Genomic DNA, 14,800 nt, shown 5'->3' on the forward strand with positions numbered 1-14,800 from the left:
CATCATTATCATCAATAAAAATACTAACAATTAGCATTCCTCTAAATTCTTCTAGGGCATTATATTTCATATTTAATATTTTATTTAGGATTATGCAAATAGGAAAACTTCATTGAGTTAATATATAAATGTATTTGTGTGGCAACAAACCCCTCTGCACATTCTGGATATATCTGACAAATAAGGGTTTTCTGAGACTATTTGCTTTTAACTTATGAAAGGTAAATCAAGTATTTGATGCCTAAATTTTCTTTGTTCTTAGAAACCAAACCAAACAATGCAGGGCTGTTCCAGCCCCTGAGGAGTTCTGAGCCACTGCACAGGGATTGAGGCATCACCCTGAGGTGGGATGGGATGTTATGTTGGGATCAACCCCTCGATGGCAGGGAGAGTTTCAAACAAGTGAAATCTGAAGAGAAGGAAAATCAGCCCTTGAGTGCTGAATTAACCCAATTTCCTCAACAGCACCTGAGGATTTGTTTGGGTTTGGGGTTTGGTTTGGGGTTGGTTTACTCCTGTCTCTTTCGTGAGTATTTAAAAACACCTTATAGAGAGTTTGCACTTGGGGATTGAGACCCTTTGGTTTTACAGCTGAGGGGAGGCTGCTTTGGGAATGAAAGATTTTCTCTGGGATATGAGCAGGGATGAGAGCACTGCAGAGTCCAGGCAGCCCAGAGAACACAAATCAGGGTGGCCTTGGTGCCTCACCTCACTTTCCAGGGCACTGAGATCAGCTTGAGTCATGGCTGGCTCTGCAACCAACTTCTGTAAGAAATACACTGAAGTCTTTTTACTTTCCATCTCTCTGGGTATTTTTTCATTTACCAGGTAGGAATTGAAATTTATCTCCTCTTCTAGTTTCTTCATTAAACCTTAAAAACAAATTAAATCAGTGAGTGTCTATAAAAGCAATGTAGCAGATAATTAAGTTTGATTTCCCCAACACATTAAAGTATTTAGCAGCTGATTACAATAACAGCATAACATTTGAGTCTTCAGTGCTCAGAGAAAGGGGGAGTTACTTGATTTAAATTTTTAATCTGGATCTTAAACAATATAAGAGGATTTATTATGCACCTCTATCTTGAACATGTAACTATCAGCTCCTTGAGAGATTCTTCTTATTAATAACAAGAAAACCCCACCTCACAGGAAACTCCAGCTGAGTCAGATACAGAATTCAACACACACTGCTGATATAAACAGCCATTGAACCTTTATCTGTAGAAAAATCTTCATTTGGCCCAGCTCGTTGATAGATTTATTATATCCTTAGAGATTCGTGCTAAAATAAAACTTTTTTTCTGGCAGGCATTTAAAAAGGCCTTAAAATGAGCAAAGTTTAATGTATGCCTACTTGCTGGAACACAGATTGGCTCCCTGTAAAGATTTCTTCTTGAAAGAACAAACATTGAATATCAGGACAGCTCATGGACTGAGAATGCAGAAAATAACAATCCAATAGAAAATCCCATTTATGAGCTTTGCTGGACCAGCCTGATGCACCTGCACCTTACCAGGCTCTGGAGGACTTGGCTCTTTCTAGGCAGAGTAAGTCAGGCTCCTTAACAGATCATTTATAAATAAACTTAAGAACAATTCACAGATAGAAAAATGCAACAGAATAAAAGGAAACATCTATTAAATGACACTGCACAGTCTCCACTGACAACAGGCAGTGCAGTGAATAATTCCTCAGAGACAAGGACTACAAGAACTACAATTCCTGTCCAAGGACTACAAGATTCAGAAGCTGCATGTCAGATCAGAGTGGGAATGGGTATTTCAGAGTATTTTTCATGATCCAGGTGATCCAGGGTTCTTTTTGGTTTTCCAACAACTTGTTACGGTTGGGATTTTAGTTCTCTCCTTATTAGGGAGAAGATGGAATTGTGATGAAATGCCAAGGAAAACAAGAAGTTCACAATCTCCATCTCTTCCATTTACTGCACGAGCAGAGAGGAGTTGAGCACAGAGATACAAAAGTGCAGCTGATGCTGCTGAAACAGGGATGGGAAAGGATGTGGATGAAAACAGCTTTTGGTTCTCAGGCTACGAAGCCTGACTGCCAAAGGGAAAGGTCAGAACAAAGTGAGAGAGCCCAGGAAAAGGGGCCCCCGTTTTTCTGCTGCTATTTACCTCTGAATCAATGTCCTGAGAGATCCTCCTGAGCCCTGCTCCCAGCCCACTCTGCCAGGAGAGCTGCCAGAAGGGAAATAAGCCATCAGCTCTTGAGAAAAACTCGAGAACTGAGAGAAAAACCAGGCCCTGGGGAAAGCAGCGCTGCCAATGAAGCTAAAACTGAGTGGGAGTTCCTCGTTCCCAGTTTGTTGATTTCTGTGTTTATGGAAAGCATCCACAGGAGCTTCTCCCCTCGGTGGAGGGGCCATTTATCAAACCAAAGAGCCCCAGAGTGGTTGTGGGTGGGAGAGTGGATTCCTCTGCCATGGTGCACTTGGCACTGCAGCTGCACCCTGGGCACACGCTGGCATTTCCTGGAAGGGAGACATTTCCCACTCCCTTCCTCCAGAAGAATGAAATTCCAACCTTCCTCAGCCATGACAGAGCTGGGCAGCAGGGACCACATCTCAGTGTCTCACTAGAAATGCCCCAAATGCAAATGCAGCAAAGCTGCTCCCACACCCCCTGTGAGCTGAATTAGCACCTCAGAACTGGCTGGAGCACCCTCCCAGTCTGGTATTTATCACCAAGATCTGTGGTGTGGAAATCAATCTGATATCAATTACATTCTTCTGATATGAAAGATTAATATTTTAATTAAATCAATCTCTTGATGTTTTTAGCAGCAAAGAAACCTGCATATATAACCGACACTTCATTTCTTGTGCTACTCATTTTCTGATAAAAATGTACATTCTTAAATGATTTGTTGTAGATATGACAAGAAATTTAGCAAAGAACAAGAGCTTTGATAAGAGCAGAGACCTTTTGAGTTCATGGGGTATAACCTTGATCACAATCTGATTTATTTCTCAAATAACCTCAGAGCTGCTACCAAGTCCTGCTACCCCTGAGTGTTCTGTGTTCTGCTGACTCCTCATGGAGCAGCACAACCAGTTAAAACTTGATTTCTTGATGGGGAAAGACATGATGTCAACATCCCTCATGAGTAATATCATTTCTTTCCTGAATACCCTGCATATATTTTTCCTCCTGTACAACTCAACCCATGGAGCAGAAACTACCTAAGAGCTACTTCTGCTGCTTAACAGAACCCGAAAAACCAAAACACAGCACAGCTCCTGCTTTGGGCTTCTTTTCAGTGAAAAGCATTCTTTTGAAATTCCCAGGCTAGAGAGGAAAAAAGGCCAGCATACTTCAGATCTTTCCATTACACATATAAATTCTGTTTTTAATGTTTCAACATTGACTTATGGTTACAAAATCTACACACGTAAGCAGCACAGAAATCTGGCTCTGTGCCCTCAGGTTATTTTAGCAAGCTCCTGCCAACCACATATTTACATGTGGAGAGCTATTCAGAGCACTCCTCATGTTTTCCATTCAAATTTTTTTATTATTATTATTTTAAAGAGAGGGATGGGAGAAAGAGTTTACTCGTGCTTGCTCAGTCATGTAGAAGAGATGCAATTTTCTCTGCACAATTCTGTTAATGGAGCTAAATCTTGATTAACTCTGTGCTCAGAATCCCACTGCAGGCTGCCAGCTGGGCATCCTGGACCAGAACCATCTGCAACAGGAATTCAGTGTTTAAAAGGAGGGAAACAGAGAGGGACACTCATTTCATGACTCTCTGCCAACAACTGGTTTAACATCACACGGGAAGGCCATGGCCAAGTCTAGAACAAACTTCCAGCATCAAATCCTTCCCTTCCCTTTCTGCAGCCACAAAGGCAGGGCTGAGGTGATTTCCTCCACAGGAACACCACTTCCACTTTCCCTCTCTTCAACGGGGGCCTGGGACGTGCAAACACTGGCAGATCAATCATCCCTCCCATATATCCTTGAAAAACTGAATTTGTGTGAAATCCTGAATTTGTGATTCCAAGTTCTGCTTTTCATGTTTATAATTATTATTATTAGAGCTCTTTGAAACCTCTCTGACCCTTCAGTGCTCTCCTGAATGCTGAATTACTGAGCAGGGGCTGCAGGGCTGGATGTGCCAGAGGCAGAGCCAGAGGCACAGAAACTCTGCTGTGCCCTTTTCTCCCACAAAGGAAAGCAGGGAAGGCGCCTCAGCCATGGCAGTGGGAGCTCCACATCTCCCATTCCTGACCCACAAATTCTTCTCAGACCCTTCTTTCAAAGAGCCCAAATGCCAGAAATACATTGCATGTACATTATTCCTGGAGGAATAGCCTGGAATCTGGCTCATCCTTAAAATAAACATTGTTGGCATGAGCTTGGCTTCCCAAGTCTCTGTGGTCACTTGGAATCAGGGGTCTCCTCATTATTCAGCCATTTCCTTATTTCTATTCCACCAGTGATCATTTGCTTTTTCCTTTCAGGAATCTGGTGTAAATACCAAACAAAAGAAAAGCCAAACATCCATTCCATTTCTCCAAACCTTCCATTAAACTCCTTTTAATCCTTTTAACAGAGACCACATTGAATTTCTGCTGCCTTGTTTGTTCAAAATGGGGTAGAAGAGTTAATGACCATAAAAAAATCAACTGCAGCAACCCCATTAATCTCACCAACCAGATTTGTATTGTCATCACAGATATCAAATTATCTTAAAAGTGCTTTACCATGACCTTGCATCGATTGACAGTGACTTTATAATAAATAAAATCATTTGAAGATGAAATAAAGTCCCACCTAAGCCAGTCTCCCTTACCAAACACTTCTATAACTTTTAATTGTAATGTCTGCAGTGTTGGAGGAGACCATTTAAACTTGGAATTTTAAGAAAAGATAATTGTGTGGAAGAGAAAAATATTAATTTTTTATACCAAATGGAATATTTAAGTAATAGGTTCCTAAATTTCTCATTTTCATCAAGAATGAAATAAAATAGGCATCTGTACAAAGCAATTCCTCTTTGACAAGTATCTTTGAAGTTCTCAGTGTTCTAAATCTCTTTCTACTTATTAACTTGATGAAGTTTATAAATGACCCATTTTACTGCTCATCAACAGATCATTTTACCACATTCTTTTAATCAATATTTTCAAGCTACTCATTCACTTCCTCCTATATCTGCCAATAAAGTAACCAGCAATGTTCTATGAAATGGACAGGGACCAAGAATTTAGTGATTTGATTTGTTTCTTCATGCTATCAATTTCTGTTTGTGCAGCACAGCAGAATTATGTCAATCTTGCAGAGCAAGTGTGAGCTGGGTTGTGGTTATTCAGAGCAGAGCCCAGTGTTAATAAAAATCCTGTTCATGTTCAACACAACAAACATCACCAAAAACCCCCAGAATATGAAAACTTGTGTTACTTAGTGCTGCCAGCAGCAAATCCTTCTCCAGTTAAACAATATCCTGAGTAGGGCAGAAGTGATTAAACAGGGAAAGGCTGAAGTTCATCAACAGGGAAGGACTGGAATGAACAAGCAGGGCAGGAGCGTTCTGTGCAGCAGCATCACTTCCAGCTGTTTTGTAGCATCATAACAATTAATGGCACAATACAAAGCCCTCTAAATATGATGTTCCTAAGAGTTAAAATCCTACCAACCACAAGGCTTATTCTCCTGGCACAGCTCAAGCAGGCTGATGCTAATTGTATGCTAATAACACTCATAAATATCTGCTAGTTGCATTTCCTTCCAGAGTTCCTTTACATTTCTTTAAATATAAAATTAATTATAAAGTGAAGTAATCAAACCCATAAGACAAACAACAAAGCTTTTGCTTGTTAGCAACAACTCTGAACATTTTATCTTGTTTAGGAAGTGAAAACACCTGAACATTAGAAATGCAGGAAGTTTCCTTTAGAGGGAAGGATCTGACTGCCAGTGAACATCCAGCTGCTGCTCTGTCAGCACACAGGGCTGGTCCCAGCAGGCAGCTGAGCCACCAAACTGCAGCCAAAGGGAATCTTCAAAATGAAATAAATTGTGCTACCTCGTAGACCAGCAAAGCTTTTAAAATAAATGGAACCTATTCAGTGCACTGTGGTCACCTAATTTCAATTATTAAAAAAACCCCACAGTTGGCATTCTGTAATTGCTGCTACAGGCAGTGCCTCTGTAACTGGGGAAAGCAATTACAAAGCTGAGTCCTGAGGTCTTTGTTTGGGCAAAATTTCAACACAAGTTTTCTTAAGTAATGACTCCAAGCTTTGATTGGGAACATCTAAATACTTTTTGTTTTTTCCCCTGCAAGCAGGACTCGAGATAAGGAAATTAAATATGTTAACTTTATTTTCATCTCAATGATGAAATGACATATTTACTGGCTTTTTATTATGTTACCTTTGCTTCTGTGAACTGAACCCATCGAGTTTCCATTGGCCTTAAAAAAACCCAGGAACTGAAATAGAATTGTTGACACAGCTTTGCTGTATAAACTCTCTGATAACTACTGCAAAAAAGGACCAGTTATAAAATCCACTGCAAGTCCCTGTGAGATGGTTCAGACACTCCTTTAGTTCCACTTGTGGTTCAGCGGCAGAATCATTAAAAAATCAGAGTAAAATTATAAAGTAATATCAATGCTACGAGGTGGTGACTGAGAAAAATCCTTTAACTCAGAAGAGCTGGCAAAGCAGTCGTGTGATGCAACTGAAATAGTAAATGTTCTTGAAAGAGCAGGACAATAACTTGGTTTACTAAATTTAAATTTAGAAGTAGTCATATTCTATAATTTTGGACGTAATTTATACACTATTCTATGGCATGGTTTCCACCACACTAACCTAGGATGGAACAGGAAAAGCCCTACTCACTTTCTGGTTTGGAATCTGCCACCATGTGCTGCATCTCCTTCAGCTGCACCTGGGCTCTCTGCAGCCTCTGCTCCGTGTGGAACAACTTGGGAGAGACAATTGGACACACACAGGGTGATGCCTTGGAAATCCACGTGCAAACTCAACCCACAGAGCCCCAAACACAAACCATGGCAGCTTTAATGCCTGGTGATTTTCTGTTTCACAAGGGAAATGTGCCAGACCAAATTTTCAACACTTGGCCTGGGTTTACTTGATATTCCCTCCTGTTAATTGAGAAGAGTGTTCTTGTTCTCCCAAGTGATATTTTTTTTCTGATGGCAGAAATTCATCCAACAATTTTCAACTAAAAATATGAGTGGCTTGAGCATTACAACAACAACAAAAGGCAGCAGGAATCAGGATTGCAGCAGATAACTCTGCTTATCCTGCAATGCAGCTGAGTTGTCACAGCAATCCACTGTCCATCCCAGGAGCAGTCTGGAAAGCTTCCTGCCAAACCAACCCCAGCTGATTTGCATTTCTGTGACTTAGAGAGATGTGCAGTGAGAACTGGAATTAACTGGACATCACATTCATTTTAGTGGTGATCTTACTCAGGCTCCAGCAAAGACCCAACAGCTTGAGAGGCCACTGATTCCCACTGATCCCACATCCAGACAAAGGCTGCAAGATCAGAAATCTGAAAGCTTTTCCCATTTTAATAGGAAAAGCTCTCAGATTTCAGGCTACAGACTTTGGTGAGTCAGTGTAACAAAATGGCACTGCACTCTATTGAAGTATCTTGTTTAGACAACACAGGACAGAATAAAACCCACCCTTGCACCTGGATGTCAGCTGCTCCCAGGGCTTCTCAGGACATCATTTTTCCCAAATTCAGGGGCTTAAATCCCAGGGTTGCTCCTGCATACTGCCCCCACCCAGGAAAATACAAGGTACTTGCTGTGTTGCTGAGCCCCTGCAACATTCGTGCAGATCAGAGATAGAAATCAAACCAAGGAGACATTTGCTCACTGCCATAAATGTGAAGAGTTCCCTTTGGGTGCTCCAGCAGTAAGTCATGGAACATTTCCTGGGAATGCTAAAGGATGATGTCAGTGGGAGCTGAGGCAGCCAAGTACCTTCACTGTGGTGTTCCAAACTTGCAGGGTCAAGCCTCTTCCCTTAAAATGTACACAGATCTTTTAAATGGAATTTTATTTTCTGGGGTTGGGAGAAACTCTCCCATCTACTGCTGTTCCCGATGTATTTTTAAAATGCACAATTCCCAAACAAACATCAACAACTCTTTACCAGGTGTGTTGTTATGCCAGTACCTGACTTTTCTGTTCTTGTTTCTGTTGAGCCAGAGATTCTTCTCTCTCTTTCTCTAAGCGAAGCTGTCTTGCTATTTCAAGCATCCGTTGATGATTTTGTACTGTCTCCACCTACAGCAAGTGGATAAATAGTGCATGTTGCTGTCAGATAGCTGAGAAATACATTAAAGAGATCAGATGTCTCACAAGCCCACTTAGCACTTCCCTTCCATACACGTTACTACTCAGAAATGACAGCAAAGGACTGGACTCGAGATTCTTAAAAGCTCTGGATCAGCGCCTGGGGAGATTCCCTGTAGGTCAATTAGTTACTTGATTCCTTCCTAGACATACAGTGTGTTTATCTTAATCCCTGTTTGCATTCCAAAATGGGAGTTGCAGGCCAAGGATTATGACACTGAAATGTAGGAGTGCTACTTCTCTTATTACCCTCTTCTTGAGACGCTCCACTCTCTTGGCCAGTTGATCTTTCTCCTCTTCCATTGCACTGATGTCCTAAAAAGCAGGAAAAAAAAATTAATTTATTCCCCATGTATATTGGATTGGACTAAGTTCTCTTCAAATTAATATGAAAATCAGAATTGTTCCCTGAATACACGGAGGCGGCTGTAATTTTATTGATCTATGATCAAACATCCAGGATTCCAATCCCTCTTCTCTCTTACTTCCCCCACAGTTCCCACTCTCTTTATGCTAACATTCTTCATCTGCATCCTTGAGTATTACAGTGAACATTTAAAATAAAAGCAGGTGGATTTCTCTAAAATAAAAACAAACAAACAGAAACCACCAAGGAACGAATCAGTATGAATTCAACATCTGATGCAGTCTGACATATGTTCTTAATGTCACCAGCATTACCCAATTCCTGGCAGACCAATTTGCATGAAGTTGCTTATGAGAGATGTCTGCTGCCACTTCTTGTATTAAAACTGTCTTAAAAGAAACATTTGCTAGTGCTGAAACATGTATCTGATTATTATTATTCTCCTTTAGTCCTATTTTGCAACAGCAGGGCTCTGCAGATTGGTAGTTATGAGAGAAAGGAAAACGAATTCTCCACATGTAGGCCCTTATCTCAACATTTGCTTGGCTTCTCTGTGTGACCCCTGGAAAGTTGTACACAAGTTTAATTATTGTGCTGAAACAGAGCAAATATCTCTACTTAACACTTGAGCCACGTGGGTTCATCATTTCTGTTGACTTAAGCTCATAATTCATTCAACACCCTCTGGAATTATTAGCTGCTATCAGGAAAGCAAAAGGCTTTGTATCAGTCTGCACTCAGAGGAAATGGAGTTCCAATATTTGGAAATCATGCTGCACAGAGTCTTGGCAGCCTCGTTCCCCAATCTGCTCCAGAAATCTCAGCTCTAAACAGAGCGAGGACTTTGTGTTTGCCAACAGAGAGCAGCTCCAGAGGCAGCTGCAGGGCCCACCAGCTCTGGCCTCCACAGCTTCCACACTGTCCACAAAGCCAACAAACATGGAACTGACATGCAAAACACCAACTAAAGAAAAAAGTGTGGAGTTTGTTTACCCTTCTTATTTCTGCAGTTGATAAACCAGATATTTTCAGCTGCTCGTGCTCCTTATGTAGGTTTTTAAATGCTTCCATGAGTTCTTCATACTGTGAAATGAAATGGAAATTGTGCAGAATGAGCTCTGTGTCTAAGGATTTTCAGATCAACACACTGTTCTACTACTAAGACAGTAAATGCAGACATAGAAATATAGTGAGAACAAGATAAAAAGGCATTTTCTTATTGCAAAAGCCTGTCAACTTATAAATAACAGTGCATTATCTTCCATTTGAAGAGACAATCAGAACCTCACAATTTTCTCGGTATTTTCACCTTTTGTAGTACACAGTATATTTGCAAAACAGGAAAATGTCACCCAAGAGGGACAAATTAATAAATTACTCTCTCTTACTATACATCTGTGTATCCCACATATAAACCAGCCCCAAAAGGAAGTGTGTGCTCTAACAACACTGAAGGAAGCAATGGGGCTTGAGTTTCCAGAGTGGCCCAAGAGCAGAGCTGAGTGAACACGTGAGAAGTGGCTGTGCCACGTTGCATAACCCTCACAGCATCCCAGAGATTGACAGATGCAGCTCAGCACTCAGAGACAAGGAGACAGTGTGCTACTTCCACACCAGTACTTTGCCCACCAGGAATCTTCAACTGAGAGGCAGTGTGAAAGTCTGTGTGGGTAGAGAAATAACAGGGGACAGCGAGAGTTTAGAAATATGGAGAGGAAATAAATTTAGATTCAACTCGGAGAAACGCGAGCTGTGGTGGAAGGAAAGATTATCTCCACAGAAACAGCCCTTCAATGAGATGGGAAAATCTAAAAGGAGAGTATCAAGGCATTTTTTACTTCCTGGAAAGAGCAGTTGATATGAAAGGTGAATACCAAATGGCAACAGCAAAGGCCAGTTCAAACAAAGGCATCAGAGCCCTGAGCAGTGAAGCAGCACCTCCATTCTGTAAAACCCTGGGGAAGCAGCAGCCAGAGCACTCTGCTCTGTTCTGGTTGTTTCAGTAGCAAGCACACACTGACCAGCTGGAAGGGATTCAAAATAATAGCAATAAAATGGCTAAGGAGAAGATAAAATCACAAAGAGCTGGATTAAGTGGCAAACAATGGTGTGACAAGGAATGCACAGGCTGGATGAGGAGGAACAAGTTAGAAAATGCAGGAGTAAAACCCAACTGGCTTCCATGATGCTCCTTGTGCACTCTGGAAATCCTTTAACAAGAATGAAAATGAGCAGGTGCTCTCTGAGCAACTGCACTCCCACTGCTGCTGTCCAAGAGTTTTCCTTTGTGTGTCACTACCTCTGTCAAAAGAGGAGTTCCATGAGACTTTTCCCCATTGGAACATGAAATTTCAAGGCAAATGGCAGGATTCAAACAAGGCAGAGCGGAGTTTGCTGGATCATAACAAAAAATAAAGTTCTCACTTTTCGCCTTGGGTGCTCCACATGCACCTGAAATAAGGGACACACTCAAATGACCAAAAAACCACCCAGGATCCTACATGGAAAGAGATCTCTGGCACCTGGGAGCAAATCACTGAAGCCTGAACAATGAGATTAATGCTGAAGTTGCTTATTTCTTAAATTATATATTGCAGGCAATCCAATGTCTAAATCACAACACAGCTGGGAAGGTTTGCTGAGTATCTTCTATAAGTAATTTACAAGAGTTCATTTTAGTTTGATTCTACACACCCACAAAACTTAACTGTGTTTAAAGGTGTCTGAACTCTCCTTTTTGAAATTTCCCTTAAAAGACACCATTGCAAGGCTGTATCTAAATAATTCAGGCTAATTGTTTAATTCATTAGTATCTAAATATTTGCACTGTCATGTTATAGTGCAGTAAAGCATTCTATTACCCCAGCTCCTGTTTTGAATTAATCAGCAGAGTATTAGTTTAATGAGCTGGTTCTATTACTGTAATCCCAAAAAGGAACACATCTTACGTCATGGAAATTATGGAGGTGGATATTTATACACATTAACACTGTGACATTCTGAACAAAACATGCAATCTGCATTCCTTTCTCTCCCTGCTACTTCTGCTGAGTTATTTCAAGGTATAAATCCAATATTGTTAGAGGTAACAAAAAAATAAAAGGCTTAGTCAAGTCTCAGTGAGAGTGTTCAGCTTTGCTGGTGCAGAGTTAACAGATCAAGTTACCTCTTACAAACACTCAAACCCACTGTGGTTTAGCAGAACAAAAGGCACAGAAAACTGGGAAAAAATAAGTAAATATGTACCGCAGATAATAAACCCAAAACTTTGGTTCACTTCCAGTTTTACATTTCAAACCCACCCAGTCTGACTATCTAAAATCAACATTTAATGCTCACAAAAGAAGTGGGAACATAATAAATACAAATGTCAGCACAGAGAAAAAGGAATCTTTTCTTTATTGACAAAAAAATAAATGGTTAAAGCAGAAGTGGAGAAGGGCTCATACAAATATTGGGCATCAAATACTATCACAGGACTATCATGGCTACAAATACAATCAATGGACAATTAGGACACATCGACTTTTGGTCATAACATTTCCTGCACTTGTTTGAAGTGGTTATTTTATAAAGTTAAAAATATCCAGGACATATTTCATAGAGAAAAAACCCTCAAACCTGCTCAAAAATTAAGAACTAAAAGTCTGTCTAAGCCAAAATGGCTGTGAACATTATTTGGCACCTAGTGCTTAATGGGCTTAAGGCCTTTTAATTCAATGCTCCTTATTAATACATAATTTCAGGGTTATTGGAAGAAAAGTGGTCAAGACATCAACTCTTTATTATGAATCTTTGCTTATCCTTGATTCCGACAAGCTTTTAACATAACTCACTTGGACATGTATGCCAGCAATAACTCCCTGATTCATTTATCCCTCCTCCCACTGCACTTTAATCAAGGTGCAGTGTTGGCCCTGATGAGGAATGGTACCTGTTTGTTGAAGTCAGCCACAGTGTCATCCTGCAGGAACTCTGCTGGCACCTCCAGCCTCACCAAGAAACGTGCCAGGTAAGCTCTGGTCCTGAGCTCACTGGTCCTCTGAAGAAGCCAGTGCAAGACAGGATGAATTACAGCTTTGCTTCCAGTAACCAGCCCCTGGCGAAAAGCACTCCTGTATGGAACCAACCAGGAGAAAATGCCAGTAAATCTCAAACAAAAGAATGCTGGCTTGGAACAAAAAATCTGCAATGTTTTGACATTCCTTCTCCACTTGCCTAATGATTTTTGTAATGCTGTTAGAAGAGAAAATGCTCATGATGAGGCTTGGGTTTGATTAGCCTGGAAAAGAGAAGGCTGAGGGATTTGCACATTCCAGAACCTGAAGGAAGCACAAAATAGAGATCTAGAGGAACTTTTTACCAGGACAATGGGAATGGCCTCACAGTGACAAAGGGCTTTGAATTAGGAAGCAATTCTTCCCTGTGAGGGTGCTGAGGCCCTGGCACAGGGTGCCCAGAGAAGCTGTGGTGCCCCATCCATGGAAGTATTCAAGGCCAGGCTGGATGGAGCTCTGAGCAGCCTGGGATGGTGGAAGGTGTCCCTGCCATGGCAGGGACTGGAACAGGTGATCTTTAAAGTCCCTCCAACCCAACCCATTCTGAGCTGGAAGTCTGCAGGTCAAGCTCCTGATTCTTCTGCCTTGAGTCAGATAAAAACCCCATAACACACTACAAGGATAAAGCCAGCAGTGACAGCCTTGGGGATGCCGGGCCAGCGAGGGGGATTTGGGATCACCTGGCACAGGTGAGATGGGACCGGGACCGGGGCTGGGCAGGGCCGGGAGGCGCCCTCTGCCGGCCCGAGCCGCCACTGCAGGCAGCGCCCCCCTGGAGCCACACCTGGGACCCCAAAACACCCCCGGAGACACGGGAACAGCGCCCACATGGAACCCCAAAACATCCCTGGGGACAGCGCCCACATGGAACCCTAAAACACTCCCAGGGACACGGGAACAGCGCCCAGCTGGAGCCACACCTGGGATCCCATCCCAACATCCATGGGGACATTGGAGCAGTGCTCACCTGAACTAAAGGTCAGTACCATATAACCCAAAATAGATGTTTTAACGTGATTTGTAGGCAAAAAGGTACTCACAGGTCAGACACAGTCCCTGGAGGTTTGTATTTGAGGATTCCAAGGAGATTCAGCATTCTTTTAGCTGTTTGTTCTGGCAGCTCCTCTCTGATGTCCACAGCATGCTGAACAGGTTTTAAAATAAGTAATTATTCTTTATTATTATTCATATAGTAGAAATTATTGTAATTATTATAAACCAATCTATTTAATAATTAATTACTAAGTTTTAGAATAACACTATATTATTTCCTACCACCAATTATATTTTTTTTTTAGAAACTTGTTTGTCCAAGTGATGTTAGTTATCTGGCAACACTGAAAGAATTGGTTTTATTAATTTACCAGGCAACAGTGAGATCATCCCTTATATCACCAAACTTCAATTCTCTTCTAATGGATTTTCCTGTCAATTTACCCCAGGAATCTCTTCTCCCTGCTCATGGGATCTCATCTGTGCAGTCACACTGACCACATCCACCCTGAAAGTCAGACATCCTGGCACAGGTACCCAGTCCCCAGGTGTGTGAATGGTCCCTTCTGATCTCACACACACTTTTGGCAGCCTCCCAGGACTGGGATTTAATTTCCATTGCACCAGCACAGTCGGGAGGTTCAGCTCTTGATCAGCTCCTGCCCTGGGTGCAGGACACAGCCTGGCTTTGACTGAACACGATTGTCAGTATGAACCAAGGTCTTTAATTTCACAGGAAAAACATCCAAGATCTTTAATTTCACAGGAAAAACATGGTCATCATCCTCTGAGGAGCAGGGATGCTGCCGCCCTGCCCCAAGCAGCATTTGCTGCTTTGCCAAGAGCACTCAGACGTACAGGCAGGAAGGATTCTTGCCAGGCACATTTATTTCCTGGAAAATTCATACAAGCTTCTTTTGGTGAGACAAACAGTGCAGGATTATACTGAGCCAGGCTTAAATAAAAGCAAATTCCAGTGTCAGGCCCCCTCAGGAGGCGTGAGCAGCC

The 14,800-nt window shown here is 41.7% G+C and overlaps 1 protein-coding gene across 1 annotated transcript in view; it reads right to left on the reverse strand.

The window, feature by feature from the left end:
- Nucleotides 1–14,800, reverse strand: part of IFT81 (intraflagellar transport 81) — a 41,372-nt gene that overhangs the window by 26,218 nt on the left and 354 nt on the right. The window contains exons 2-8 of the mRNA XM_005491522.4: nt 13,840–13,943; nt 12,676–12,856; nt 9,735–9,824; nt 8,624–8,689; nt 8,195–8,305; nt 6,879–6,963; nt 709–872 (exon numbers count right to left, since the gene is read on the reverse strand). Of these exons, the coding sequence (XP_005491579.2) occupies nt 709–872; nt 6,879–6,963; nt 8,195–8,305; nt 8,624–8,689; nt 9,735–9,824; nt 12,676–12,856; nt 13,840–13,943 (801 nt within the window). The remainder of the gene's footprint in view (nt 1–708; nt 873–6,878; nt 6,964–8,194; nt 8,306–8,623; nt 8,690–9,734; nt 9,825–12,675; nt 12,857–13,839; nt 13,944–14,800) is intronic.

The sequence above is a fragment of the Zonotrichia albicollis genome, chromosome 18 (assembly GCF_047830755.1).
Source record: "Zonotrichia albicollis isolate bZonAlb1 chromosome 18, bZonAlb1.hap1, whole genome shotgun sequence".
Lineage (NCBI taxonomy): Eukaryota > Metazoa > Chordata > Aves > Passeriformes > Passerellidae > Zonotrichia > Zonotrichia albicollis.